Below are 27,407 nucleotides of genomic sequence, written 5' to 3'. Positions count from 1 at the left end.
AAATGCTTGGTCCTTGAAATGCTATAGGGAAAGGTTGTTTCACATTGATATGCTCAGAATGCACTACAAATAGATACATTAGAGTGGCATAGTTTTGAATTTTGCCTTGGGAGACCAGGATTCAAATCTTCCATTCAATAACAGAAGTCATTATTTGGCCCTTATAGACTGACACTCATGTGCTGAAGTATGTCAGAAATGCAGTGTACTTCATGTTGCACAAAAGCTTTGGGATTTGCTATACACAGAATCTAAATCATTAATTCCCGGAAAAGAGAACTTATTCTTTTAACATTTATCTTTCAAATTGCGTGATTCAAAGTGTGTTTAAAGTTTTTCTTGGCCACCCAGAAAACTGATATTTGGCATATATGCAGTACAAAGCAATCTTACTGAAGGAATACTTTCGCTTTTAATAGTCAAAACACAGGAAACAAAGTTATCTCAAAACAGAGGTCAACATTCCAGGTCATAGCAATCCAAGCCACACATTGGGATGGAATGTTGTGCAGTGAAAGGTCAGAAACCTCTTCACATATTTCAGTCAGACGGCTACTGGAACTTCCAGTAACAGCTACTAGCGTGTCTATCTGGACTTACAGAACGTACCTTCATTTGCCTGTATAGTTATGTTTTCCTACATGGGAGTCATACGGGTATGTCTGTTTTATCCTTGCAGTGATATAGGTGAACTACCTTAGGGTGAGAGATAAGTGGCTGCATCCAGATGTGATAGCTTACTGCCATGATGAATGCTCTCATACAAGCAAGCTTCAGAAGTCATGAACAGTCTTGTATAGTTCTTTCCTGTTCCCTTGAACTAAACAATGTCTTTTCCTAATATATCCCTAGTTTGAAGTTTTGGTTTGTAGGTGAGAAATAAACCATAATAGAGTTTCCTGCATTGGGTTGGGAAATTCCTGGAGATCTTGGAAAAGAACCCCGGGGAGGATGATGTTTGGGGAGGGAACGTGGTAGGGTGTAATGCCATAGACCAGTGGTCCCCAACCTTTTTATCACTGGGGACCGGTCACCGCTTGACAATTTTACTGAGGCCTGGGGACGTCGCCGCCTGAGCCCCTGCTCCACTTGCTTTCCCACCGGTGCTCCTGACTTCCTGCTGCCCGCTGGGGGGCACTGCCAGCAGAAGCTGCGCAGTGCCATGCTGAGGGGGAGCCCCAACCATGGCAGCCACTGAAGAGCACCAAAGGTGAGCTGTCAACAGAGTGGCAGGGCAGCCCCCAAGGCAACAGCCGAGGAGGAGGACTAGGAGGAGCCGCAGCCTGGTACCGACTCATCTACGGACCAGTACCGGTCCCCGGATGGTTGGGGACCACTGCCATAGACTTCATCTTCCAAAGCAGCCATTTTCTCCAGAGAAATTGCTTTCGTCTGGAGATCAGTCGTAATTCTGTGAGATCTGTAGGGCCCACCTGGAGGTTGACAACCCCTATACTTATAAACCACCAAATACCAAAAAGCTATTATTGGGAACCAGGAATTCTTCACTATCTGAGTAGCATATATGGGGAGGAAGAATGTGAGCTCAAGAATTTCCAGTGAGCATTATTACAGAATGGAACTTCTAGTCAAAATCTCATCAAGGTCTTCTAGTCCAGACCCCATATTCTTTTCTATACCCTCCTTCACAGTGAAAATGATTTCACTGATCTGTTTTACATATGATTTAATTGTTGGGTTAAAAGATTGAAATCAGTTTAATGCTTTTATTTTTATCAGTGAAAATAACAATTTGGTTGTTGGCTTCCTTTGCCAATCATTTATGTAGACATAAATAGCAGAAACAGATTGCTTTGTCTGCCTTCTTGGCTGAAGCAGCTCCTTATCCTCTTAAAGAGCCAATGAAGGTGAGGCTTATCACATACAAAAGGTATGAAAGTGCTTCAGAAAAAAAATATTTGGTGTTCACAGAACACATTCTTTAGAAGAACACCATTTGCTTTAATAACTACATTTTTGTCTGGTGCTTGCACAATAACTTACACTATAACACTTAGTGTGATTTAATGATTTATTTGTTACATTTCCCTCCAGACTACCTCCAAATACATAGTTCCACTGCCATCCCTTCCCTTTTCCCAGAAATCATTCAAGTTAGATCAGGGTGAGAAATTGCTTTTTCTGTATAATATATGCCCATCCTTCCTCATAGAGTCTTACTGCTTCAGTAGTTATATCATCTCTTCACTAATTCTAAAGCCATCTAAAGTAACTGTGTACTGTAGTCTGTTCATGAATTGGGAAGTGAAAACCTCACAATTGTTGACCGTTATATTCTATCACCTACTTTATGTATTCATGAATTTTTTAAAACAAGGCTTACCGTCTAAGCATACTCAATACTGCTGTCCTGTGTTTTCATTCAAAGTGATCCTGTCTGAGAGTTAGTTGACTTTTGACACAGTGTAGTTTATATAGGTGAGGAGACTATATCCAGGAAATTTATTAACCATTATGATACACATGTCTATGTGTCTCCCTAAAAATCCTAATCATAGAATCATAGAATCATAGAGTTGAAAGGGGCCATACAGGCCATCTAGTCCAACCCCCTGCTCAACGCAGGATCAGCCCTAACCATACTAAAGCATCAAAGAAAAGTGTGTATCCAACCTTTGCTTGAAGACTGCCAGTGAGAGGGAGCTCACCACTTCCTTAGGCAGCCTATTCCACTGCTGAACTACTCTCACTGTGAAAATGTTTTTCCTGATATCTAGCCTATATCGTTGTACTTGTAGTTTAAACCCATTACTGCGTGTCCTTTCCCCTGTAGCCAATGGGAACAGCATCCTGCATCATTGCATCTCAGCAGTTTTTTTGCTCACTCAAAAACAGTATATTAATTGTATTAGTTTAGAAATTAACTGTACACAAGGAGACCCAATGACTAAATCCCCATAAACCCCTTTCAGAATTTTCTCACAGTGCAGCTTGCTTGGGCCATGAAATCATCCCGAAAGACCTCATAACACCTTTTTTTTTTTACCTTATAGATTTAACTGCAGTGTAAGCTTACTTAGTTGATTGTAGTTTAATTTTCCCATCTCATCTTTCTAAACCTTTCAGAAGTTAATTAAAAACAAAATATATGTCCAGTCACACTGCCATCACTGTTTTTCGCCTTTCCTTCTCTTGCCGGGCTGTGTCAGTTAACTTTGCCCTTTCACTGACAGTTCTAATTCAGCCCAGTGGCAAGACAGGCTAAAAAGCAAGGACAGTAATAATAGGCCTTTATAAAGTAAATAAATTCATTCAATGGAGCTCCAGTTTTCTGTTGAAAGAACGAAACCACTTCTGTTTTAGAATGGGTTTGGGAAAAGCTATCAAGTGTTCTGACCCATCTTTCATTCCCTCCAGTCTGTTTCCATCCCATTATAGAGCCCTGAGTGTCTGAATTAGAAATAAGTAGACCATGCATAGAGAAGCAAATGGGATAATTAGAGTTTTAGCAAACAAGAAGGTGTACAAATTCAGTTTGTATGGGCATTTGCTAAGACCCATTATGTACATTTTGTCTTTGGTTTCATGTACCAGATTAATATTGTTGCTGTTGTGATTTCCATCCCTTTTCAGAATTTAAGAGTCATCTAGTTACCCTCATAATCTGGTCTGTTTCATTTATGAATGCTAATTCAATTCATCTCAAAAACTACTGATTTTACAATAATTTTCTATACCATTTGGAATTGTGAAATCTTGTGCTGATTTTAATACATAATGCTGTAATTTCTGGGTCACTTGTCTGTTACTATATGTAGTAAAGCTAACATTTACAGGAGGTATATGACTTTATGAATATGATCTTCCTTATGATAATGAAAGCCAAGATTCAAAAATTTACCTCAGAAACTCTGTGTGAAGAAAGTATATTCTGCAGCCTTTCAGAGCTACAGCCTTAGATTTTAAAAAGGAATGATAGAGACTCAAGTAACTTTCAAGAGAAGAGTGGTCTAAATACCTGCAAAAACAAATTTTGGGGAAAGATTCTCTCTCTAGGTTATAAGGCAGTTGACACTTGAAGAAAGTGTTTTTTTCTAGGCTTGAAAACGAAGAAGTGTTGGTCCGAGATGTGCCGGTAAAATATAACTTGTCGTAGAATAGGAGCAAACCAGGAGCACATTCAAATTGCACAGAAGGTGGGGACCTGTCCTTGGAAATAGTGGACCAAAATATGGGCATAACTTCTAAATCAGGGTTACCATATTTTGAAAAACAGAAAAACAGGCCACATTTCCCAAATACTTCAAACTATGAAAAATGTCATTTTAAACACCCTTACTATTTAAGCTGTGATAACTGCTACTAAGAGCCTCTTGTGGTGCAGAGTGGTAAGGCAGCAGACATTCATTCTGAAGCTCTGCCCATGAGGCTGGGAGTTCAATCCCAGCAGCCGGCTCAAGGTTGACTCAGCCTTCCATCCTTCTGAGGTCGGTAAAATGAGTACCCAGCTTGCTGGGGGGTAAACGGTAATGACTGGGGAAGGCACTGGCAAACCACCCCGTATTGAGTCTGCCATGAAAACGCTAAAGGGCGTCACCCCAAGGCTCAGACATGACTCGGTGCGTGCACAGGGGATACTTTTACCTTTACCTAACTGCTACTAACTAGTATTATTCCTAACCACTCCGAAATAAGACATTTTCATCCATTTTTTAAAAAGAGTCCATAAGAGGACAGACATCAAAAAGAAAACATGTTCACTAAGAAGAGGACATCTGGTTACCCTAATACATTTGATTTAAAAACATCAACAATATCACCCAGAATATTGCAGTAAACAAATCACACAAATAAAGAAATAATCAATAGCATTGCCAACCTCAAGATGAGTTTTCCTGGAATCATAGTTTATCTCCAGACTTAAGATACCAGCCCCCCCCCCCCGGTGATAATGCTGGCACTGGAGAGTGGACTCTGTGAAAGTAACATCTCAGGAATTTCCAAAACCATAGTTTGCAATCATACTCCTAAGAGAGGCAATAGGTCAGTGGTTCTCAACCTTCCTAATGCCACGACCCTTTAATACAGTTATTCATGTTGTGGTGACCCCTAACCATAAAATTGTGCAAGTGTTCTTTCATAGAAATTATACCGAAAATGACCAGTGGCATGAAGATCCATTGTTCATGGTTGTATATATATTGTTTTTTCCCCAGGGTTTCTCAGTTCAGTTCTGCCTCTTGTCCCACCATGCCAATCTTGCTCTTTTCTGCTGCTCTACCCCGCAAGGCTGTTGTGTGGATGGCGTCGCCCAGCCAAGCTGCTTGCCCTGCTGTGACCCCTGTGAAAGGGTTGTTCAACCCTCAAAGAGGTCCCAATCCCCAGGTTGAGAATCACTGCAATAGATACATGAATTATGATGGATATGGTTTGGCCAAAGCATCAAACAAGGGGATATGGGTTAGTGATGGCAAGGAGAGTGTTGTTGTTTTTAATAAACACCAGGGACCACTTTTGAAGTTACTAAGTTTCTCCTGATGATCTCTGAGTGCTAGTCTTTGGGAAATACAGCATCCCCTGTCACCACTGCCCTTCTGGATTCATTTCAAAGCATTCCCAACTAGCATGATTGCAGCATGCATAGTTCCTTTTTCCTGCCTGCACATTGGGGAATTCCTGTATTACCTCAGGTCAATGCATAATTTTATGCATAAGTCCCACATTCAGCTTCTGATGTTTCCAGTCAAAGAGAATTCATACAACAAGGGTCCTTCCATTATAGATCAGAATATGGACCAAGCAGTTTCATCTGTTCATAATGAATTACCTAGAATTATTTTGAAGATACTTTTGTGGCAATGATGCACTTTGTTCTGTTTTAGGGACTGATATGTGGAATAAAACTACATTTATTATGGAAGAATCTCCTTTTTTTTCTCTTGAGGAATCTGCAGGTGCAAACATGACTTATTTTCCAAAATTTGAACTGTGAGCAAAGATAAAATACCTTAGCTTCAAGAAATCATTCATAAATCACATCAATATTTCATTTAGATTCAATGTAACTCAGCATTGCTACCCTAACACATATGAAACCGTTGTCATGAGGAGCTGTTGGATGAAAGGGCCACCCAGAGTGTATCCAATTTAAATCCCAAGCTATGTTCCAACAATCCTGTACCGTGCATAAGATTGGAGGCCTGCAGCCAACGTTTTGGCTGGTAAATGTCAACACACAATCAACGAGCTGTGAGAGAAATTATTTTTCTCACCATCCACCCAACATTGTATACTCTTAAATGTTGCCCTTCTCTTCATCTTCCACACCTTTTGTCATCTTTCTTGTTTCTCGGTTTTCCATGCATGCTGCTGTCTGTAAGACTTACATACAATTGCCGTTGTTATTTACCTCACGCACAAATATCCCATCTCTTATTTTTTTGTGGACTGATTCTCTCTCATGATGCTGCTCCACTTTCTGTCCATTTACTCTGTTTATCTGTGCCTACTTCTGGTTGTTTCCTCTTCGCTATGTCCAGGAATTACGTATTTTATTTTATATTCTGTCTTCACTGGGACTCAAGGGAGATTACTGGTATGACAGAACTATTCAGGCAATTGATAAGCTGATTACAAAATATAACATTGGTGGTGTAACACTATTTGAATCCTAATAAAGGTTCCTAATAAAACAACATGCCAAAGTTGCGCTGGAATTGAATTGGAAGGGGGAAAGGTCATCCTTAGCAGAGGTCACCTCTTCATCTGATCTATTACATCAGAGCTCATATCTCTGCTCCCCTGCAAGAATTTCCTCCTGAACAATTCTCTTCTGTATATTTTGAGAAAAGATAGGTATGTAGGGGCCTTCCTAATAGCCTCAGGCAGACTATTCCATAATGTGGGAACTTCCACAGTGCATATTCATGAATGGGCAGCTGCCAGTTCCATCTATTTGCACCTTCAGAAGGGTTTGCAAGGATGAGTGAAGCAGTCACGCTGGATGATGGCAGGAGAGGTAGCCCTGCAGATACATGGGTTCAGTGTCATGAAGGGCTTTGTAGGAGATAGTTAAAACCTTGAATTGAGACCAGCGCCTGATTGGTAGCCAATGAAGTATCTGCAGAGTGGGAGAGAAATGGAGATTCCATGTGACATCCAATAGTAACTGGGCCATGATGTTTTGTATCAATGAGAGTTTCTGAATTATCTTTAAGGCTAGCCTCAAGAAGAAGAAGAGTTGGTTTTTATACTTTACTTTTCTTTACCCTAAGGCAGGGGTAGTCAACCTGTGGTCCTCCAGATGTCCATGGACTACAATTCCCATGAGCCCCTGCCAGCAAACGCTGGCAGGGGCTCATGGGAATTGTAGTCCATGGACATCTGGAGGACCACAGGTTGACTACCCCTGCCCTAAGGAGCCTCAAAGCAGCCTTCTTTCCACCTTATGAGGTAGGTGGGCTGAGAGAGTTCTGCGAGTTAAGCATAGATTGGATCCATGTGGCCCAATCAGCCAAGTCGAACTGGGGTTATCTTTCAAGATAAGTGTAGTTGGTAGAACAAAATTTTTGCTGATGCTTCTCCAACCATAAAGTTGCCAATCAACTCAGTGAGAAACCATTGGGCCCCATCAAATGTGAAGGGTATGTTTTTCAGGGCCTTGGCCTTCAAAATTAATATTGTCAGGATTCACTTTCACCTTACTGCAGAGACTCTGTAGACAAAATGTGTTAGGTGTGCTTGTTTGTGTTCACTGCTACACATAATTCATACTGCATTGTGCGTACATGTTATTATTCAGTAGTCCATATTGATTGTGCAATGCATATGCATATTGAAAACCTGTTAGTTCTATAGGTAACAGTAGCGATGTTTGTAATGAAGTAACCAGTTTAAAAATGTCATCAAAACATTTTAAATGAGAGGGATACAATAAACGATGTTTCTTACAAATATTGTATTTTCTTCTTTTCAGAACTGTGTCTGTAACTCGGAAAGCCACTGCTATTGCGATGGAACAAAAGGCAGTAAGGTAAGAGTCTATAAAGCAGGGGTAGTCAACCTGTGGTCCTCCAGATGTTCATGAACTACAATTCCCATGAGCCCCTGCCAGCAAACGCAAACGCTGGCAGGGGCTCATGGGAATTGTAGTTCATGAACATCTGGAGGACCACAGGTTGACTACCCCTGCTATAAAGGATGTGAGCGTGATCTGACTGTGACATCTGTCATCCCCAAAGGATAGATTCAAATGGGTAGCTGCGTTGGTCCAAAGCAGCATAATAAAATCAGAGTCCAGTAGCACCTTTAAGACCAAAAAAGATTTATTCAGGGCGTGAGCTTTCAAAAGCTCAAAACTCACACCCTGAATAAATCTTTGTTGGTCATAAAGGTGCTACTGTACTCTGATTTTATTATTTATCCTAAAGTTATAGATATATGTTAGATCTTAGAAAAGTACCCAGTTGAACTGCATAAGAACAGATTCACCAGTGTCACCATTTTAATATTTCCTTGTTGGACATTATAGATATTCTTGAATACATCTAGAGTTCCCAGTGATGAGTTTGAAAATTCCTGTAGATTTGGGGTCTGGTGAGAGCAGAATTAGGGGAGAGGAAAAGTGTCAGCGAGGTGCAATGCCGTAGAGCCCATCCTGCAAAGCAGCCATTAGATTGTGTCTAATTAAGCATCTAATTTGTATCGTCAGATGTGCAGTGTGGTAGACAAATTAGATCACTTTTGTAGTAGATTTTGTAAATAAAGCTTTATTTTTCAATTGCAGTGAATAAAACATCCCTGCAATAATTAAAATAAATTGCACTTGCAATAGAATACTTCTTCTACACCTTTCTGAACTGATCTGCCCGTTAAAAATGAACTTTGGAAGAGTATTTTCAAACTTGGTTTGCTGTAAATCGGAGAGAATGAATTCTAGGGGGAAATGAAGGAGTAGGGATTCCAGGGGGGCATGATATGTCAGAAACTGCTTTCATTGAGCATCTAGTCTGAAACATCTGCTTATAGGGTATTAGAAGGTGGTCCCATGTATACCTAGGTGTATATGAAAGGCACCAGAATGCACAGCTATTCTTTTAAATCCATGCATGCCTCTATGAAATTATAAGGGCTAACAAATTTATGGTACTGTACCCCCTCCAGTGGCAGATGCTGGAATAGCATAATATTGGGCAGGGAAAAATTAAAATCTGGTAGGTTTGTTTATTATAGAATCATAGAATCATAGAGTTGGAAGGGGTCATACAGGCCATCTAGTCCAACCCCCTGCTCAACGCAGGATCAGCCCTAAGCATCCTAAAGCATCCAAGAAAAGTGTGTATCCAACCTTTGCTTGAAGACTGCCAGTGAGGGGGAGCTTACCACCTCCTTAGGCAGCCTATTCCACTGCTGAACTACTCTGACTGTGAAAAGCAATCACAGGCTTCGTAATTATGAAAAGCAATCACAGGCTTCGTAAAACAATGCCTTTATTAGGACTAGTCTGTGTTCACATATTGTATTGTGGTCCTAATAAGGTTATTATTTTACAGACCCTGAAAAAATTCCTCTGGTTTATACCATCACTATGGTTTCTAATACTGTATTACAATTACCAGTTTTTAAAAATAATTTTGAAACAATTTTTTTTCAAACACATTCAATTGTTAGGTTTTCATTCTGAGAAATAACTATGTATTAATATTTTAATTATGTGTTTCCATTATTATAATAATTTCATAATTGCTTCTGAATGTAAGGCACAATATAAACTTTTAAATAAATACATGCAGCACAAAATGTTACTGGTTTTGAGAAATCAGACAGCTAGCCTAGCTGAGTCTTAGAATTCTTTAAAAAAAATGGAAACCAGGAAATAATTTCAGACTCCAGCTAGGTATGAAGGATGAGAAACTAGAATAAGAAGAGATGCTTTATTTTGACTTGATATTAAAAATGTAATCCATTTCACCATCATTATTTCGGTGGACAGAGCTAACTAAAATTCACAATTCACTGAAAACATACTTTGACTTCAGAGCCAAACAAACCGGTCAAGAATAATATGTTTAAAATCACTTGCTTTGTCTTGCTTAATCCCAAGAATAATTCTTGAGTCAAGATAACAATATAAAGGATTCTTAAATCTGGTATTTTAGTAGCAAGGCCTCGGCATCTTTGCCTCCGGAATAAATGGAGAGAACTGCATAGCTTGATTTCAGCTATACCTCAGAAGGCCTGAGCTTACACGTTAGCTTCTAGGCAAGGAGGGATCCACTAACACAAAGCATCAATATTTATTTAGCTTCTTTTTATCATGCCCTTCCTTCAAGGAGCTTAGGACATCATTCATTATTATTCTCTTTCAGTGTATCCTCTCAACAGCCCTGTGAAGTAGGTCATAAGAAAATGTTTGCCCTAAGGTTGCTAGTGAGTTTCAAAGCACATTACCAGCTGTACTTTTCCCATCCCACTTAGCTGGTATAAAGCCGCCATCTCTGGCCTGGGCCCTCTGTACTGTTGCTTTGTTGAAGTGTAAGCTTCACATGCATTGAAACCCAGCTTGAATTCCAGCCTGCACCCATTCCCTGGCCACAAGTATTGACAAACCATTCAAAACTAGCATTTCTCAACTCAGCATGTTGAACAGGATTGTCCTGGGAGTAAAAATGAGATAACTGTCTCCACTTACTCTCCAGATCTCCCTGGAGGAAGACAGACAGGAAACCACATCAACTGATCTCAGGAGCAACTAGGGTTACCAATCTCAAGGGGACTAACATTGTCCTAGATTTACAGCTGATCTCCAGACTACAGAATCAGTCTCCCTGAAGGAAATGTGGAGGGTGGCTTCTATTACATCATATCCCTACTGAGCTGCTTTTTCCCCAGAGATCCCACCAGACATTGCACTCAGGTCCCCAGGAATTTTCCAGGCTGGAGTTAGCACCTTGGAGTAACTTCATGCATTTCTAGAATGAAAGAAACAGAATGACTGCAATCCTTATTCTAGTGAATTTACCTTTTTCAAGATTTACTATATTTTCCTATAATTTGACAGTCAATTCGTACAGGAGAATGGCCATTATATGATCACATACAGAAATATATTCTAGCAGTTGGTGCTCCATAGATACCCTTCTGATGTGTTGCTGTTTTAATGCCACTAGCGCTATTATATTTCAGGAGTTTTCTGGCAACAGTTGAAAGAACTATGACTCTTCATACGCAGATGTGCATATTGAGAATGTAGGTTTAGGCCACATTTATCATGCCATATCAAAGCTGCTGAAAGTGATAGGTTATATATAGTGTATAGCCCCATAAATGTGTGTTACATTGAAAGCTGGACACTCTGTGAAGTTCTCATATAGCCATTTCAATATATGCAAGATAGCTTTATAACAGTTGTGATGTTAAGTGTTTCTCAGTGGAATTAGAATTCCAGACCATTTACAATATCTAAAGAAGGATATCAGCAGTGTTGTTTGTACTGTTTGTATTCTATGTTAGACTTTGGGTTTTGCAGTTGGCCTGGGTAAACTAATTGTGGTTTAATTCTGAAATCTTTATTTTTGGCAAAATCACATCTAAAGGTATATCCAGTTGACAGTTCTGAAGACAGGTTGATAGGACTCCAGCACACATATTTCACCTGCAGTCCATACAAACTGACTGTTGGGCATCCTCTTGCTATCCTCTTCCCACCCACGTCACAACTAAGGCAGTACACTGTTAACAGAAATAGCAGCACTTTTTCCAGGAAACTGTTTTACCCGCTTTCTACTCCAAAATACAAAACAGACAAAGTGGCATTAATGTATATAAAGGCAAATTGCTTTTTACAGGGTGAAAAGGGCTTTCCTGGTTTTCCTGGTCCACCTGGTCACACGGGTTTCCCTGGGCCAGAAGGCCCCCCAGGCCCACAAGGACCTAAGGTACTTACAACTTAAGATCTATGTTTGTGTGTGTTACTCAGTGTGTGTTTTCAATTGTGCGTGTGAGACAACGAACTCACGGTAACTTAATTGAAAAAGTAACAAATTCTAAACTTGTAGTTGAATGTAAATTGAACAAATGGACCTTTGATCCTCTGTCAGACTCACAAAACTTGAATATGATTTGATTGTCCATTTTCTAATTCTATTTGTTATTTAACAACAGCAACATTGTTTATTCAGTGGTGGTCCAGGAATTAGTTAAATCTAGACACAATACAGCACAAATTAAGCATTTTAAAGTCCACTTGATTCCAACAGATTAAACTTAACTTTCCCAGAAAAAAATTAGACATGCTTATGGGATCCATTTTTTCTTTTGTACTGAGTAGTCTATTAACGTGAAATCTAAATTTTGTAACTTTGTAGGAGAGAGCGTTACCCCAAGGGTCAGACATGACCTGGTGCTTGCACAGGGAATACCCTTTACCTTTAGGATTAAATTGCCTCTCAGACTCATAGGGTTCATTCACCAACACATCTGGCATTTCTCCCTCCCCAGTGGCTATTACCTCATGGAAAATGGCAGCAAGAATTGTAGTCTCACAAATGATTCAGTTAATAAATCAACAAATATTTCAGAACCCAGATTTTGAACAGCTGACCTATGAATTAATTAAATATTCAGCGGTTCAACATATGAGATTAAATAAATTAGAATTGAATGAGATTAATTAGAAAGCTATTTCAATAGTTGAAAATATGAGCTGCCACTTACCTTGTTTTTAAAAACTTTATTCTATCAAGGAGGTGTTTATTTTTCTTTCTTTTCTGTTGCTATATTTTAGTCCAAGTGGATGGGTGTCAGATTTTTGGTTTGGATCTTTATTGGAAAAAACTGTTTTCTTTGTCACTCATATTTGTTTGTATTCTTGTTATACCTGTTGTTTGTCTTTCTAAAAAGAAAGTATGTATTTTGGAAAGCCAACATGTCAGTGAATTTTGACTTCATTAGCCACTAGACTGCAACAGTAACAGGACCACAGAAGAAGAAAGAAATCGCCTCCTTGAACCTCTTGCTAACTGCAGTTCTTCTTTTGCTTCCCAGGGTTTTCCAGGGCCAGTAGGCTTTCCTGGGTCCAAAGGCTCAAGGGTTGGTATTTTCCTTAATAATATGCTAACAAAATATTGGGGGCCCAAATTGCAGGTGGGGAAAACAATTTATAAATCTGATCCTCCCACTCCTCCTTTTCCCTCCCCTTCCAAATTATGGAGTGGCCCTGAAGCTGATTATAATTAGTTCCTGGCTGCTGAAAAGCTATGTTCCTCAACGAATTGTTTTTAACTGTCAATTTATTGTTTATGAATTTTATTGTACTTAATGCTGGTCATGTTGTTCACCACCCCAAGATGGTAATCACTGAGAGAGGCAGCATAAAATCAAATAAATAAGTAAAATCTTCCCCTTCAAGATTCAGTAGATACTCAGTGGTTTAGGAATGCTAATTTTCCCACCCCTTACCCTATGGCTGCTCTTAATAGGCATTGCTCGTAGAGCTTATTCAGACTCATTTTGGGATCTCCTTCAATTAATTTATGATGTGATGTTTTTACATGTGCCTAGGGGATTTCAATGATATAAATAAAAATGTAAACTTGCTTGAACAGTGTCTTGAATCTGAACTGGATATGCATTTAGTAAGTTATTGAGATGTGAGTTTTCATGGTTTGTACATTTGCTATCGGTGTAAGAATGTCTTGCTCTCTCAGTTGAATTGCAAACAATGTGCTTTGGAACCTTGAACAACTGACAGTGCAATCCCAAAAAGAGTTGTGTCTAAGTACTCTGTCTTCAGTTCAAAAAAATGTTTTATTTTAGAGTATTGGAAATTGTTTTCTTTAAGGACAACAACGTGACTGTTCTTTTTTCCTGTTCTTTCTTAATGTTAGGGAATATCAGGAATACCTGGCTATTCAGGGCCTCCAGGTCTTCCAGTGAGTAAAATAAAACTTTGTTTAATAAATCTGTAATGTATTTCTTATCTCAACTAACTTATCTTTGTTAATTTTATAAAACTTTTAAAAAGTTATTGATACCAGTGTTTTGTTGGTCAAGCGGCATGTAGTTTTGTTAATAATCAAAGTTTTAATTTGTGCATTCTAAATTTGCAGTAATAATCAATTTGGCAATGTTGTAACTGCTTTTAGGGTGAACCAGGAAATGCTGGTCTGCCAGGATGGCCAGGAATACCAGGATGTAATGGAACCAAGGTAGGAACAAAATAGGGATGTCAGCCCCCCCCCCCAGTGGGAACTGGAGTTTCTCCAGAATTACAGCTCATCTCCAGGCAACAGAGACCAGTTCCCATGGAGAAAATGGCCACTTAGAAGGTGGACTGTATGGTATTATACCCCATTGAAGTACCTCACCTCCCCAAACCCTGTCCTCTGCAGGCTCCACCCCCAAAGTCTCCCAGTATTTCCAAACCCTGAGCTGGCAACTCTAGAACAAAACCAGTCACTTAGTGGCCTTCAGGTAACCTGCATGGTTGCTAATATATCAACCTGTGACATGCCAGCACCAGAGCCTGTAAAAACCAAAGATGGAGTTTATGTGAGTCAGGAATTTCAAAGGGCCTATTACTCCTTTTCTTTTCTCCGCCATTTGTTGCCTCTTTATTTCCCAGGGTGAGCAAGGATTCCCAGGGCTTTCAGGGCCAGGAGGACCTCCGGGATTACCAGTAAGTTTCAATATTCAACAGTGTGGTCCTGATTATGATTTCTTATCACCTAGCTTCAAAAAGAGGAAAAGGCTAGGGATTGTGTTTCAGATTGTCAAATGATTCTTTATTTGCACCACTTCAGTCTTAAGAATGAGATCTGCTACTCTGTGCCAACATTTTTGTAACTTTCCATAACACAAGTACTTTGTAGTTTTGAACACTTCCTACTCTATAACACACTCTACCTTAAAGCTGCCTTCTTAAGTTATTGCTATTAAATTTTATACATTTACATTAGTGCATTGTGTTTTATTTTATTTTATTATTTGTTTCCTAGGGTCCTAAAGGCATCAAAGGAGAGAGGGTAAGTTTGTAAACTGGTAAAAGTTCAGAATGATTCAGAACAAGGCTGATGGGGTTCTTCCAACCAGGGCAGGCCATTTGGAGCATCAGAGCTGGTTCAAGCCTTTTGCTGGAGAAGCACCTTCATCTGATGCCTCCCTGGACTGGAGGAGGAAATGAGTGGGTCTAGATCCCTTCCGTTCCGGGTTCCAGGATAGGCTTCACAAACAGCATCTCTTCAAAGTTCCCAAGACCCAGAAGGCACTGACACAAAGTCAAAGAGATGGTGATGAGTACAGCCACACCTGTCACCTTCTCTCATATAACTTCTGTTTGACAATGTGGTGCTCCAAGTAGACATTTGGGTTGATTGTCTTCCACTTGCAGATGCTTTTTAGGTCCGAATGAAAGTGCCAGTTGTAACCTGTGAAGCCCCAAACGTATATTAAAGGACTGATTTCAAACCTTTAGTAAGATCTTCCTTGGAGATCTCCCTTGGTGTACTGCTGCAGGACCCCCTTGCACTGGCACCAAGGTTGTTGAGATTCCTTCTGAGTTCACTCCAAATCTGCTATTGTTAGGCAGCAAGCAAGCTAAGCCAATTTTATTTTTAGAGCCTTTTGAATGACCTTTGTGGTTAAACATACGTAGTATCGCTACTAAGCCTACAATTAATGTTCTTACTAGTTTATTGGATCTGCTGTTCTGTTTAATTATTGTTGCTTTAAATTATTAATTTCAATTTCTATTGTTCCAGTCCTTATTGCAAAACACTTTCTTAACCCCCCCTCCTCCGGTCACCATTAATGCATCATGTTATATTATGTTTTCAGGTGTAATCAGGGTTTATTTAATACTATCTGGGCATTCACCCTAATACACTGGACTAATTCACTTCTTCTAATTAAATTGACAAGGGATGTCCTGCAAACGGTTATGATGAGGGTGACGGAGCTAAAGGTAATTCTGGACTTCCGGGGATGCCCGGCGCTCAGGTAAGCTGTTGTCCCAAACATAATACTTAATAAAATAATCTTGGGACACCTTAAAAACTAAATAAATGTATTGTGATGAGTTCAAGGGTGCTTTCTTGGATCGAATGCAGGGACAAAAAAGTTGAAAACTTTGGGAAATGGCCTGTGTGTGTCTGTGTCCCAGCATCCCTAGGGTGCCTCATCAGATCAAAATGTGTCCATTTTCCTGATTATTCAGGACTCTGAGCAACTGTAAATGTGCCAGACGGACTCTAGAGATGAGACATGTCACCAAGGACAGCAAAGTCAAGCCTAGGTTACCAATGCTGGATGGCCTGCAGGGATTGTGCAGACAGTTCAAATGAAACATCCATTTATTTCAATAAAGGCAAATTAAATTGATTTGGATATGAGGAGTAGACACGTTGAGGTTGAAATAAAAGTATTAAAAAGTCATACTGTGTTGCTGCTAGGGGGAATTCCAAGGTTCATCCCCCTCCTTGATTCTTTAACCATAGTCAGGAATAGAACAATAGCTAGATGACTTTTAAAAAATAACTGGAAAAATGGTGCCTGGATATCCCACTGGCTCTTTTCCTACCGTGGTCATGTGGAGATTTATAAGGTAAAGGTAAAGGTATCCCCTGTGCAAGCATCGAGTCATGTCTGAACCTTGGGGTGATGCCCTCCAGCGTTTTCATGGCAGACTCAATACGGGGTGGTTTGCCAGTGCCTTCCCCAGTCATTACCGTTTACCCCCCAGCAAGCTGGGTCCTCATTTTACCGACCTCGGAAGGATGGAGATTTATAGGCCAGTCTTAAAGGTCTGACAGAATCCATTGATAGGTCTTTCTGCTAGCCAACTTGGTTCTTGTGTCCAAGAGATACTGTTGGGTTTCGTGGTGTCTCTGTTTCTCTTCATTAAAAACAAAAGATCAAGCAATCCTAAACCCGCGTAGCGCGGCTCGCAGTTGCTCCCTTGCCGACGGCCTGATGCGTTGGGAGGCACGAAGCGCTTCCGATGCGTCAGGCCGCCGGCCACGGAGACCCCGCCAGCCGCGCTGCGTGTGGCTGCCGGGGGCTCCCTTGCCTAGCGCCCACTGTATTTTGATTACAGCGGGCTTGAATACTAGTCAGGAATAAATATATTATGTTAGCAAACAAAAAATATTGATCTAGGCACAAAACAATCCTACTAGAGTGGGTATGGATCTTTCCCATTTGTTGATGAACTAGCAAAACAAGTTGAACAATGTACACATGGCAGCTATTTTCTGTCGTGTGCTAGCCATTCCCTAGTTAACATTCTTTGCCATTGTTTTGGCATTCAGTAAATGGTCTTATATTATGAATCACTTTTGGAAGTATGTGACAAAAAGAAGAGCAAAAATTTATATCCCAAATATATAAATAAATGGGAGGAATATGCTATGCACACTCAAGTAAAGCACTTTTTTGTATTTGCAAAATTGTGTAAAAATTGAATACTTATTTGTATTTCTTGCTTTGGTGTGAAGGGTGAGCCAGGACCACGAGGATTACCAGGTGAAGCTGGAAGGGAGGGCCCTCCAGGATATCCAGTAAGAAGACAATCCGGTTTTTTTGTTAATTAAAGACTGGGATTATTCAGTTTCTATGACAGAATGGGAATATTTGGAAACCTGTTTTATTATGGCAAGTTTATGAGCCTTCATAGCTGTTGAAAAGTCAGCTATTGCTGAAAAGACTAAAAAAATCCCAAATCCCAGACTATAATCTAGCAATAACTGATTTAAAATATTTTCTTATGAAATTATATTTATTACCAGTATGAATATTTTCAAAAATACATTTTCATGTAGTTTTGCAAGTGTAGCACAAAGTTTGGGTAAAGAACTGAATGCTTTTAATCTATGTTTTTGCTTGTTATTTGCTTCTTAGGGAGAACAAGGAAAATCAGGATTACCAGGGCCCAAGGTATTTTTAAAATTTGATATGAATGACAAATCTTGTATTGCCCCTATTCTGTGGTTTGGAGAGAGAAAAAATAAGACAAGTTATATTTCTTTTGCAGGGCTTCATGGGTGTTAAAGTCATAGGAGCCAAAGGTAGAAAGGTAACTAACAATATATGAATGTGATTTCTTTTTGTTTTGCTGGCCACTGAGAGCTTGCAAGTAGAAGAGCTGCATCTACCCCATGCAGTACTTTATAGAATCATAGAATCATAGCATCATAGAATCATAGAGTTGGAAGGGGCCATACAGGCCATCTAGTCCAACCCCCTGCTCAACGCAGGATTAGCCCTAAGCATCCTAAAGCATCCAAGAAAAGTGTGTATCCAACCTTTGCTTGAAGACTTCCAGTGAGGGGGCACTCACCACCTCCTTAGGCAGCCTATTCCACTGCTGAACGACTCTGACTGAGAAAAACTTTTTCCTGATATCTAGCCTATATCGTTGTACTTGAAGTTTAAACCCATTACTGCGTGTCCTTTCCTCTGCAGCCAGCAGAAACAGCATCCTGCCCTCCTCCAAGTGACAACCTTTCAAATACTTAAAGAGGGCTATCATGTCCCCTCTCAACCTCCTTTTCTCCAGGCTGAACATTCCCAAGTCCCTCAGCCTATCTTCATAGGGCTTGGTCCCTTGGCCCCAGATCATCTTCGTCGCTCTCCTCTGTACCCTTTCAATTTTATCTACGTCCTTCTTGAAGTGAGGCCTCCAGAACTGCACACAGTACTCCAGGTGTGGTCTGACCAGTGCCGTATACAATGGGACTATGACATCTTGTGATTTTGATGTGATGCCTCTGTTGATACAGCCCAAAATGGCATTTGCCTTTTTTACCGCTGCATCACACTGCCTGCTCATGTTTAGTTTACAATCCACAAGTACCCCAAGGTCTCGTTCACACACAGTGCTACCTAGAAGCGTATCCCCCATCCAGTAGGCATGCTTTTCATTTTTCTGACCCAGATGCAGAACTTTACACTTATCTTTATTAAATTGCATCTTGTTCTCATTTGCCCATTTTTCCATTGTGTTCAGATCTCGTTGAACTCTGTCTCTATCTTCCGGAGTATTTGCCAGTCCTCCCAATTTGGTGTCATCTGCAAACTTGATGAGTAGTCCCTCCACCCCCTCATCTAGATCATTAATAAATATGTTAAAAAGTACCGGGCCGAGCACCGAACCCTGAGGTACCCCGCTACTCACCTCTCTCCAGTCTGATGAAACACCATTGACAACAACTCTTTGAGTGCGGTTCTCTAACCAATTCCCTATCCACCTAACGATCTGAATATCCAGATTGCAGTCCTTCAACTTATCCATCAGAACATCATGGGGAACCTTGTCAAAAGCTTTACTAAAATCCAAGTAAATGACATCAACCAAATTTCCCCGATCCAGCAAACCTGTTACTTGGTCAAAAAAGGAAACTAGGTTGGTCTGGCAGGACCTGTTGGAGACAAATCCATGCTGACTTCCTTGGATCACCAAATTGTCCTCCAGATGTTTGCAGATCGCTCCCTTTAATATCTGCTCCATTATCTTCCCCACAACAGAGGTCAGACTCACTGGTCTGTAGTTTCCCGGGTCATCCTTCCTCCCTTTTTTGAAGATCGGAATAACGTTTGCTCTTTTCCAGTCCTCCGGGACATCTCCAGTCCTTAAAGAGGTTCCGAAGATGATGGACAAGGGCTGTGCAAGTTCTCTGGAAAGTTCTTTGAGTACTCTCGGGTGCATTTCATCTGGACCAGGGGATTTGAACTCATCCAGTGCAGCTAAATGCCTCTCGACCACCTCTCTATCCATGTTAACCTGCCACCCAGACACTATCCTTTGGCTACAGCCATCTCTAGATGTGCCTAAACACTTAGACCTGTGGGAAAAAACAGATGTAAAATAGGCACTAAGCCTTTCTGCTTTCTCTGCATCTTTCGTTAGAGTTTGTCCATCCGCACCCAACAGCGGGCCTATTGCCTCCTTTACTTTACGTTTGCTCCTCACGTAACTGAAAAATCTTTTCTTGTTACAATGGGCTTCCCTGGCCAATCTTAGCTCACTCTCAGCTTTGGCCTTTCTGATGATTGATCTACAGTGCCTAGTAACCTGTAGGTACTCTTCTTTAGAGCTCTGTCCTTCCCTCCATTTCCTGAACATTTTCCTTTTCTTTCTTAGTTCCTCTTGAAGTTCTCTGTTCATCCAAATAGGCTTCTTAGAGCTCCTGCAGTGTTTTCGTATTTCTGGAATAGTCATTGATTGAGCATGCAATAGCTCTTGTTTGAGTAGCGCCCACCCTTCACATGCTCCCTTCCCTTCCAGCATTCTCGTCCATGGTATGACACTCATCATGTCTCTGAGTTTATTAAAGTTTGCCCTACGAAAATCCAACATCCGCGTCTGGCTACAAGCTTCCTTGGCTCCCCATCTCAAAAGGAATTCTATGAGGACATGGTCACTTCCCCCTAGGGTCCCCACCTCCTTCACCTCATCCACCAACTCTTGCCTGTTGGTCAGTATTAAGTCCAGTATGGCTGAACCTCTTGTGGGTTCATCTACCATTTGATAAATGAAATTGTCAGCCAGGCAGGTCAGAAACTTGCATGACTGAGGACGCTTCGCAGAGTTTGTTTCCCAGCACACATCTGGGAAATTGAAGTCACCCATGATGACAAGGTCCTGCCGTTTGGATATTTTCTCAAGCTGCTCACAAAGTGCAGCATCCACATCCTCTCGTTGGTCAGGCGGTCGGTAGCAGACACCAACCACCACACTGTTTGTTTTCCCCTCGCTTATTTTCACCCAGATGCTTTCCACTGTAGATATGCTCTCCTTCACTAGAATTTCCTGACAGGTAAGCCCTTTCCTCACATACAGTGCCACTCCTCCACCTCTTTGATCTATTCTGTTTTTTCTGAACAGTTCATATCCATCCACCATTACATTCCAGTCATGAGAATCATTCCACCAAGTTTCTGTGATGCCTACTAGATCATACCTTTCCATCAGCATGAGAAGTTCCAGCTCTTCCTTTTTATTGCCCATGCTTCGGGCGTTAGTATAAATCAAATTCCATTCTGTATAAATGAAGCTGAATCAAGTTCTGCACAGACCATCTAATATCACAGCAGTCTCTTTCCATGCTATGATCAGCATAAATCCACTGAAGGGTTACAGTGTAACTCTGCTTAGAATGGCACCATTGACTCGTCTTGCAAATCAGCTGCCCGAGTGTCCTGATATCATAAGTATCTGTGACTTCACAGGACACCAAGGCCTAGACATCTGGCCACTGTATAATAAGAAGGGAGCTTCTGAATCTGTATTTTGAGACCAATGGACATTCCTTACTTAAGTTAAATAAGAATGCATTTCTTATATATTTGCATTAATGAAATTAGAACACCTCAAAGATTCAGGTCAGTTGAACAGTCTCTGTGCTAAAAAATTATAGTTTCCTGTGTACATTATAGGAGTCGTGTTTAGACATTTATGGCCAGATTTGGCTCATGGACAACATTTTCATTTAAAGCAAACCATTTTTATATAGTTAAAATATCCATATTTAAGATTCTACAGAAGCATTTTGAACAGGAAGTTTTAATTAGGTTCTACCTGCCTCCAAGGGGGGTGCTTTTAGGGAGTAAAAGCAATTTTTTTAAAATGCTGGGAAATGTGTAAATTGTAAAATTTCAAAGTTACATGGTTTCTGGAACAGGTTCAGGAGACACTAATAATTATTTATTTATTTGGTACACTTTTATCCTTCCTGTATGTGATTTTCCCTTTCCCTCTTCCATTTTACCCTCACAACAATTCAATTAAGTTGTTCAGAAACAGAAAGATAGAGATGTGCTCTGCTATTCCTTTAGCCTATTAAAGGTTTTCAATAAATACGTTAATTTCAGCCTCCTTTGATTTCCATGTTGTCTATTGCTTTGTCAAAAAGGAATATTTTAGTACTTATTCTATTCTTCTATTATATGTAACTTATTAAAGCTCCACTTGTTTTAACATATATCTTCATAGCTGCTGTAATCATGTACAGTAGTAGTTCTCATTAACTCCAGTAGTTTTTCTTTTTAATGACAGGGTGACAGTGGATTAATGGGGCCGCATGGACCACCAGGAACTGTCATTGTAACACTAACTGGAGCTGAAAATACAACGGTAGTAGTACAATAAGCATTGTTTACACCTATTGCTAACAGTACAGTCCTGAGCAGAGTTACACTTTTTCTAAGCTCTGGAAGACCACAGGTTGACTACCCCTGCTCTATAGAACAGCAGGAATCAGAAGGAAGAGTTATAAGGCTCTGAGGAACTGGAAGATGAGGGTTATTGGAGCATAGGATTCCCCACCACTAACATTGCTTCTGTGGCTCTTGAGATTAGCAGCAGTTGTCCCTAGTAATCCCTCTAATTTTCAATTAGCAGGTTAGCATGCAAGCTTTTTATAATTATTATTATAACCCACTCTTTTTCCTGATGGGGACCCAAAGCAGCTTATCATATTGTTCTCTTTTCCTCCACTTTAACTTCATAAGGACTCTGTGGGGGAGGTTCGGCTGAAAGATTGTTTTGGGTTCAAGCTCACTTGATGAGCTTCCATGGCAGAGGAGGGCTTGAAACCCACTTTTCTCAAGGTCCTAGTCTGCTACTCAAACTATGACACCACACTGTCCCTCACTACTCACTTTTTCTTGTGAGTTTCCAAATCAGTACTTCTTATGCCAAACTGGTCTTTACAAGTAGGGAAACTTATAAAGCACAGGCCTCCTTCTGGGGAATGGGCAACTCTTTAAAAGTTGGTGAAAATATAAGAAGTAAGCTGCAGTTGTGCCTTTATATTATACAAATGGGTCCATTTTAGTAAATATACTGTTGGTGTTTTGCTTGTTCTAGTCCTCAGCCATTTTGTTTTTAATAAGTATACAATCCTTTCTTGGATCCACTGAATTACCACCAATTTTAATATTTTTGTAACAGGAATTAAAAGGAGATAAAGGAGACAGGGGATCTCAGGGATCTGCTGGACCACCAGGACAATTAGTAAGTTTGAGTGGAGCTTTTACCAACTCTGTTTCTTTATTTAGACTGCCCTAGTCCACTCCAGGATTTAGGGCCTTTCTGCACATGTAATTTCCTCACTTGTGTATCTGTATTGGGGTGGGGGGATGTCTTCCATTTGTGTTTTTCTCCCTCTAGTGATCACTGCTTTATCTCCAGCTTATTTACATGTGCCATCCAGAACATGGTGAACAGGCAAGGTCTAGGAACTCAGCTCCCAGTTATTGGGGGGGGGATTTATTTAGATTGGGCCTATGATGTATGGAGGATGAAGGCTTAAACCTTGGGAACCACTGTTTGCACCACTGAAGAAATCTACATCAGTATAAGTAAATTTCCTCCATGGGGCAAATAGTAGCACCATGGGACTGTTTCAAATTGAAATGGCACAGGGGAAATGCTTAAACCCTCTGTGTGTGTGTGTCATGTTCTACCTACAAACCAGGCTCCCACTTGCCTGGGAACTGAGTTCTGAGCATGAAAATTGAAGCACGTATCTGATAGACACAGCCAGGCAGAACATGATATAACACGTAGTTAGACTCTGACAGTTGTATTACTACAAATGAGTGTATAGATCTCAGCTGAAAAGGATGGTATGCAGAATGAGATACTATCAACAGATTTGGATTGGGAGAAGTTTTATTAGGATAAAGTTTTGTTACTCAAAATTCAGAATTATTCAAATTCTAAATTGTCGGGGGGGGGAGATCAAGAATCTAAAGCATTGAGAACTTATGCAACAGCACTTTTGATTACTGATAGCAATTTTAAGATGTTATTATAGAAGTGCGCTTGATGCAGAAGAATGTAACTGATTAGATGATTCTTTGTTTTAGGGTTTACCAGGTTATTTTCAGAGTGAAAAGGGAGACACGGGAGACTCAGGCTCTGAGGTGAGCAAACTTTTATATTTTTAAAGCTATTCAGTACTGTTGTAGAAATGCAATTAGTCTTAGAAAATGCTAGGCTTACATTTAAATGCGCTTATTATCAGAGCAATATTGGAAAAGTTCATAGGTATTCATTAGGCTTGTAGTGCTAGGTTTTTAGTTTTTAGTGGTAATTCATAACTTGTAGAATTCCCTCCATACTGAGATGAAGTTAGCCCACTCCCTGCCTTCTTTTTGGGAGGCAAATACATTTTTTCATTATGCCCCTTCTCTTTCAGTCTGGCTTAACAATTTGGGATGCAGATGCCGGGCAATTGCTCATACCTGCTCTCTGCTGGTCTGATTTCTCCTGTTATGTACCTGTTGTTTAGAGTTCTAATCTTACTGCTACTGTTGTTGTCATCACAATCATCATCTTATGCTTTTAGAACTGGACACAGTCCCATTTATTCAACTTTTTAAAATCATGCTTTACTATAATGATATGTTGTTAATCGGAAGGACTATCTGCATTATTTTCCTATTTTGTTCAGCACTATCATATGCTTAGTATTTTTGGTGTTTCTCCTTTCCCTCTTATTCAATTTTTTAAAATTAGGGTACGCCTGGGAAGGATGGCACCCCTGGTCCACCTGGCCTACGGGTAACCAGAACATCTTTTTGTTGTTTTGTATTATGCAGTTATGTGTTATGTAATGATGCTATGCTGTGTAATGTTTAGAGTGCTGGACTAGGAGACACCTAGATTCAAAGGCCTGTTCCTCATGAAACTCAATGGGTGATGCTAGGGCCAGTCTTACTCTATCCATCCAGCCTGTGTCAAAGGGTTATTGTGAGGACCACCATGGAAGAGGTTAGAATGAGTACTCAGGAGTGAATAAATAAATAAATGCGTGAAGGTGTAGTGGTGATCATTGACAGTTCAAGGCTTAGAAAGACCTTCAGATGCTGGGTGAATGAACTGGCATTCTGTATCTTGTTCCCCATCATCACTGGGTGGTGTCTCAGTAGAAGGTTGGGGGAAGGGGGCAATAGAGGGCGGAAGAGCACAAACCAAAATGTAGTTCATACATGCAGGAGAATGATGTGGAAACGTGTAATGTAATGATATGGCAGATTTTACCTGAAACAATACTGAATTTGGAAATGTTGCACTGGTATATAGGGCTAGTGTCAGGATACCCAGGATAATTCAGTAGGGCAGCAATAGAATTACCTATACTACTTCAGACTTTGGGTGAGGAATTCTAACTCTGAATGTCTCCTTGCTTTAAAAAATTGATGACATAGTCATAGAATCATTGAGTTGGAAGGAACCTCCAGTGCCATCTAGTCCAACCTCCTGCACAGTACAGGAACTCACAGCTACCTGCTTACTCATAGTGACCCCAATTTCATGCCCAAATAACCCCCCCCCCAAAAAAAAATATCTCCAGAATCCAGCCCGGCAAGGAAGTGGGAGAAGAGTAGGTAGGCCCCACCAGACCTCAGGTTCTCCTGGCTCTAGTCCACTGCAACATTAATTCAATACTGTTTCAGATAAAATCAGAATCCTTGGATGTCACATAACAAAGTTTTAAAGTGATATATTAAATTAATATTAAACCAGTTACATTTCTGCAGGGAGCCAAAGGCGATCAAGGTTTGCCAGGACTGCCTGGAAAAGTGGGGTTAAAGGTAAAAACAAAAAAACCCAAACTGTTATTCTTGTAATCGTTGGCTTGTTTGCCCATGTCATTATCTAATAACTCCAAAATAAACAAAAGGAAATACAAAGCTTAACAATGAGTACATTTCTAGTACAATATTATAATGTATTTAACTAACTAAAACATTCATTTTTCTATGTTCCAAATCTTATATCTACCTTCAACAAGAATTTTAGAAAACATTGCACCAGCAAAAAGTTAGTCACTTAGGTTTACTAATAAATTCTAACTTGTTCTGCGAAAGGGAATGGTTTCTCATTTCATTGTTTCTAAAGTCGTCAAGTTGCAAGAACTGTGTCACTGAGAAGGGCCACAAGAGTAGGAGTAAAGAAGTCCCTGTGAGAATTGAGCTTCAAGAACAGTGGAAGAAGATGCTTTCAGGTTGCAGGCAACTCATAGCAACCCCATCCAAAGGTCATTCAAAAGAGATGAATGGAAAGCCATTCCCTTCCACTGCATAGCAACCCCGCCTTCCTTAGTGGTGTCCCAGCCAAATACTAACCATGGCCAACTCTGCTTAGTTTCCAAGTTCTGACAAGAACTGTTCTAGAATAGTTACACAGTAACAAAAGGAAACTAGAATATTGGAAACAACAGAAGCAGATTTCTGTACCCAAGACAAATGCATGTTTATGCCTGGAGGGCCAAACCACTGTGATTATGGCTTTATCAGGACAATACTAAGGACATAGTGTTTAAAGATATGTAGCTATGTTTAACGAATGGGAATACAAATATTGTAGGGAGGACGACCTAGGCAGTGATCTGCATTGCTAGTCATTCTCAACAGGGGCCATATGGTGCCCTGGGGGGCTCTGGCACATTTGAAGGGGGCCACAGTCTGAGAAATATGAGAAAGGGAGCCCAAAGGGTTTATGGGTGGCTCTAGTAACTGAACCAATGAAAGACCCTTTTTGTCACATTATGACATTAATTGCTAGAAAGTTTGGCCTTCATCAAGGGAGCTTGATGTGCTTGTGCTTGAATTAACGCATTTGCATGTGCTTGAATTAATGCATTCAAGAAAAACAAATGAGTGCACATACTTCTCTTGGTTGAATGCTCTAAAAATCTGTCTCACGTACATATAAGACAAGGTACATTGAGTATAATTAGCTCACTCTTAGCTTAGGACTTTTTTAAAGCCTAGCTCATTGTGTAGGTGGCCAATCTTCTGCAGGGGGTCCTGGAACCCGAGAGGAGCTCCTAAGAGGGCTGTGGTAAGAAAAAAAAGTTGAGAAATAATGACTTAGTCCATCAATATCCCCTCCACCCCAAGAGGAGATGTGAGGCAGTGAAACAGAATGTCATACTCTGGAAATGTAGTGAGCTGCCAATCAACATAGAGGTATAAATTACCTTATGGTGAAGGCTTTTTATGGCAACAGTGATGGAACTCCTAGCTTTGGTGCTAGTAAACCTTTATTTGAATACCAGAGTTTCTAACAGATCAGCATTGCCTAATTCAGGTGTTACCAACCTTCTGAACCCATGGGCATCTTTTTTTTTTGGGGGGGGTGCCACCCCAAAATGGCTGCTGCAGGAGACAGAGCCAAACACAGTAGAAACCCAGGGGAGAAGAGGCAGATTTTTTAAAATACAAAGAAAGGTAAAGGAGAATAAACCAACACTATGGTAGTAGTTGTTAAATAATGTTATTTTAATCGGCATAGACAATTGGATCCTCATTGGCCAATCAGAAGTCCTGCTGGGCAAGAGCCTTACCTAGCCCTATCCATATTCTAAAACTTTTGGTGGGAACCATGAAAGGTGGAAGCAGGCACTGTGGCATCCATGAGCACTAGACTGGGGACT

At 40.4% G+C, this 27,407-nt stretch overlaps 1 protein-coding gene across 1 annotated transcript in view; it reads left to right on the top strand.

Annotated features, from left to right (window-relative positions):
- The window catches only part of COL4A3 (collagen type IV alpha 3 chain), an 88,410-nt gene that overhangs the window by 16,346 nt on the left and 44,657 nt on the right, over nucleotides 1-27,407 (top strand). The window contains exons 2-17 of the mRNA XM_077348833.1: nucleotides 7,937-7,993; nucleotides 11,808-11,897; nucleotides 13,006-13,050; nucleotides 13,848-13,892; nucleotides 14,106-14,168; nucleotides 14,585-14,638; nucleotides 14,958-14,984; nucleotides 15,880-15,957; nucleotides 17,454-17,516; nucleotides 17,857-17,892; nucleotides 17,990-18,031; nucleotides 22,013-22,090; nucleotides 22,910-22,972; nucleotides 23,830-23,886; nucleotides 24,482-24,526; nucleotides 25,507-25,560. Coding sequence (XP_077204948.1) covers nucleotides 7,937-7,993; nucleotides 11,808-11,897; nucleotides 13,006-13,050; nucleotides 13,848-13,892; nucleotides 14,106-14,168; nucleotides 14,585-14,638; nucleotides 14,958-14,984; nucleotides 15,880-15,957; nucleotides 17,454-17,516; nucleotides 17,857-17,892; nucleotides 17,990-18,031; nucleotides 22,013-22,090; nucleotides 22,910-22,972; nucleotides 23,830-23,886; nucleotides 24,482-24,526; nucleotides 25,507-25,560 — 897 coding nt within the window. The remainder of the gene's footprint in view (nucleotides 1-7,936; nucleotides 7,994-11,807; nucleotides 11,898-13,005; nucleotides 13,051-13,847; nucleotides 13,893-14,105; nucleotides 14,169-14,584; nucleotides 14,639-14,957; nucleotides 14,985-15,879; nucleotides 15,958-17,453; nucleotides 17,517-17,856; nucleotides 17,893-17,989; nucleotides 18,032-22,012; nucleotides 22,091-22,909; nucleotides 22,973-23,829; nucleotides 23,887-24,481; nucleotides 24,527-25,506; nucleotides 25,561-27,407) is intronic.

This window comes from Paroedura picta, chromosome 8 (genome assembly GCF_049243985.1).
Source record: "Paroedura picta isolate Pp20150507F chromosome 8, Ppicta_v3.0, whole genome shotgun sequence".
Lineage (NCBI taxonomy): Eukaryota > Metazoa > Chordata > Lepidosauria > Squamata > Gekkonidae > Paroedura > Paroedura picta.
This window is presented reverse-complemented; position numbering and strand designations above follow the sequence as displayed.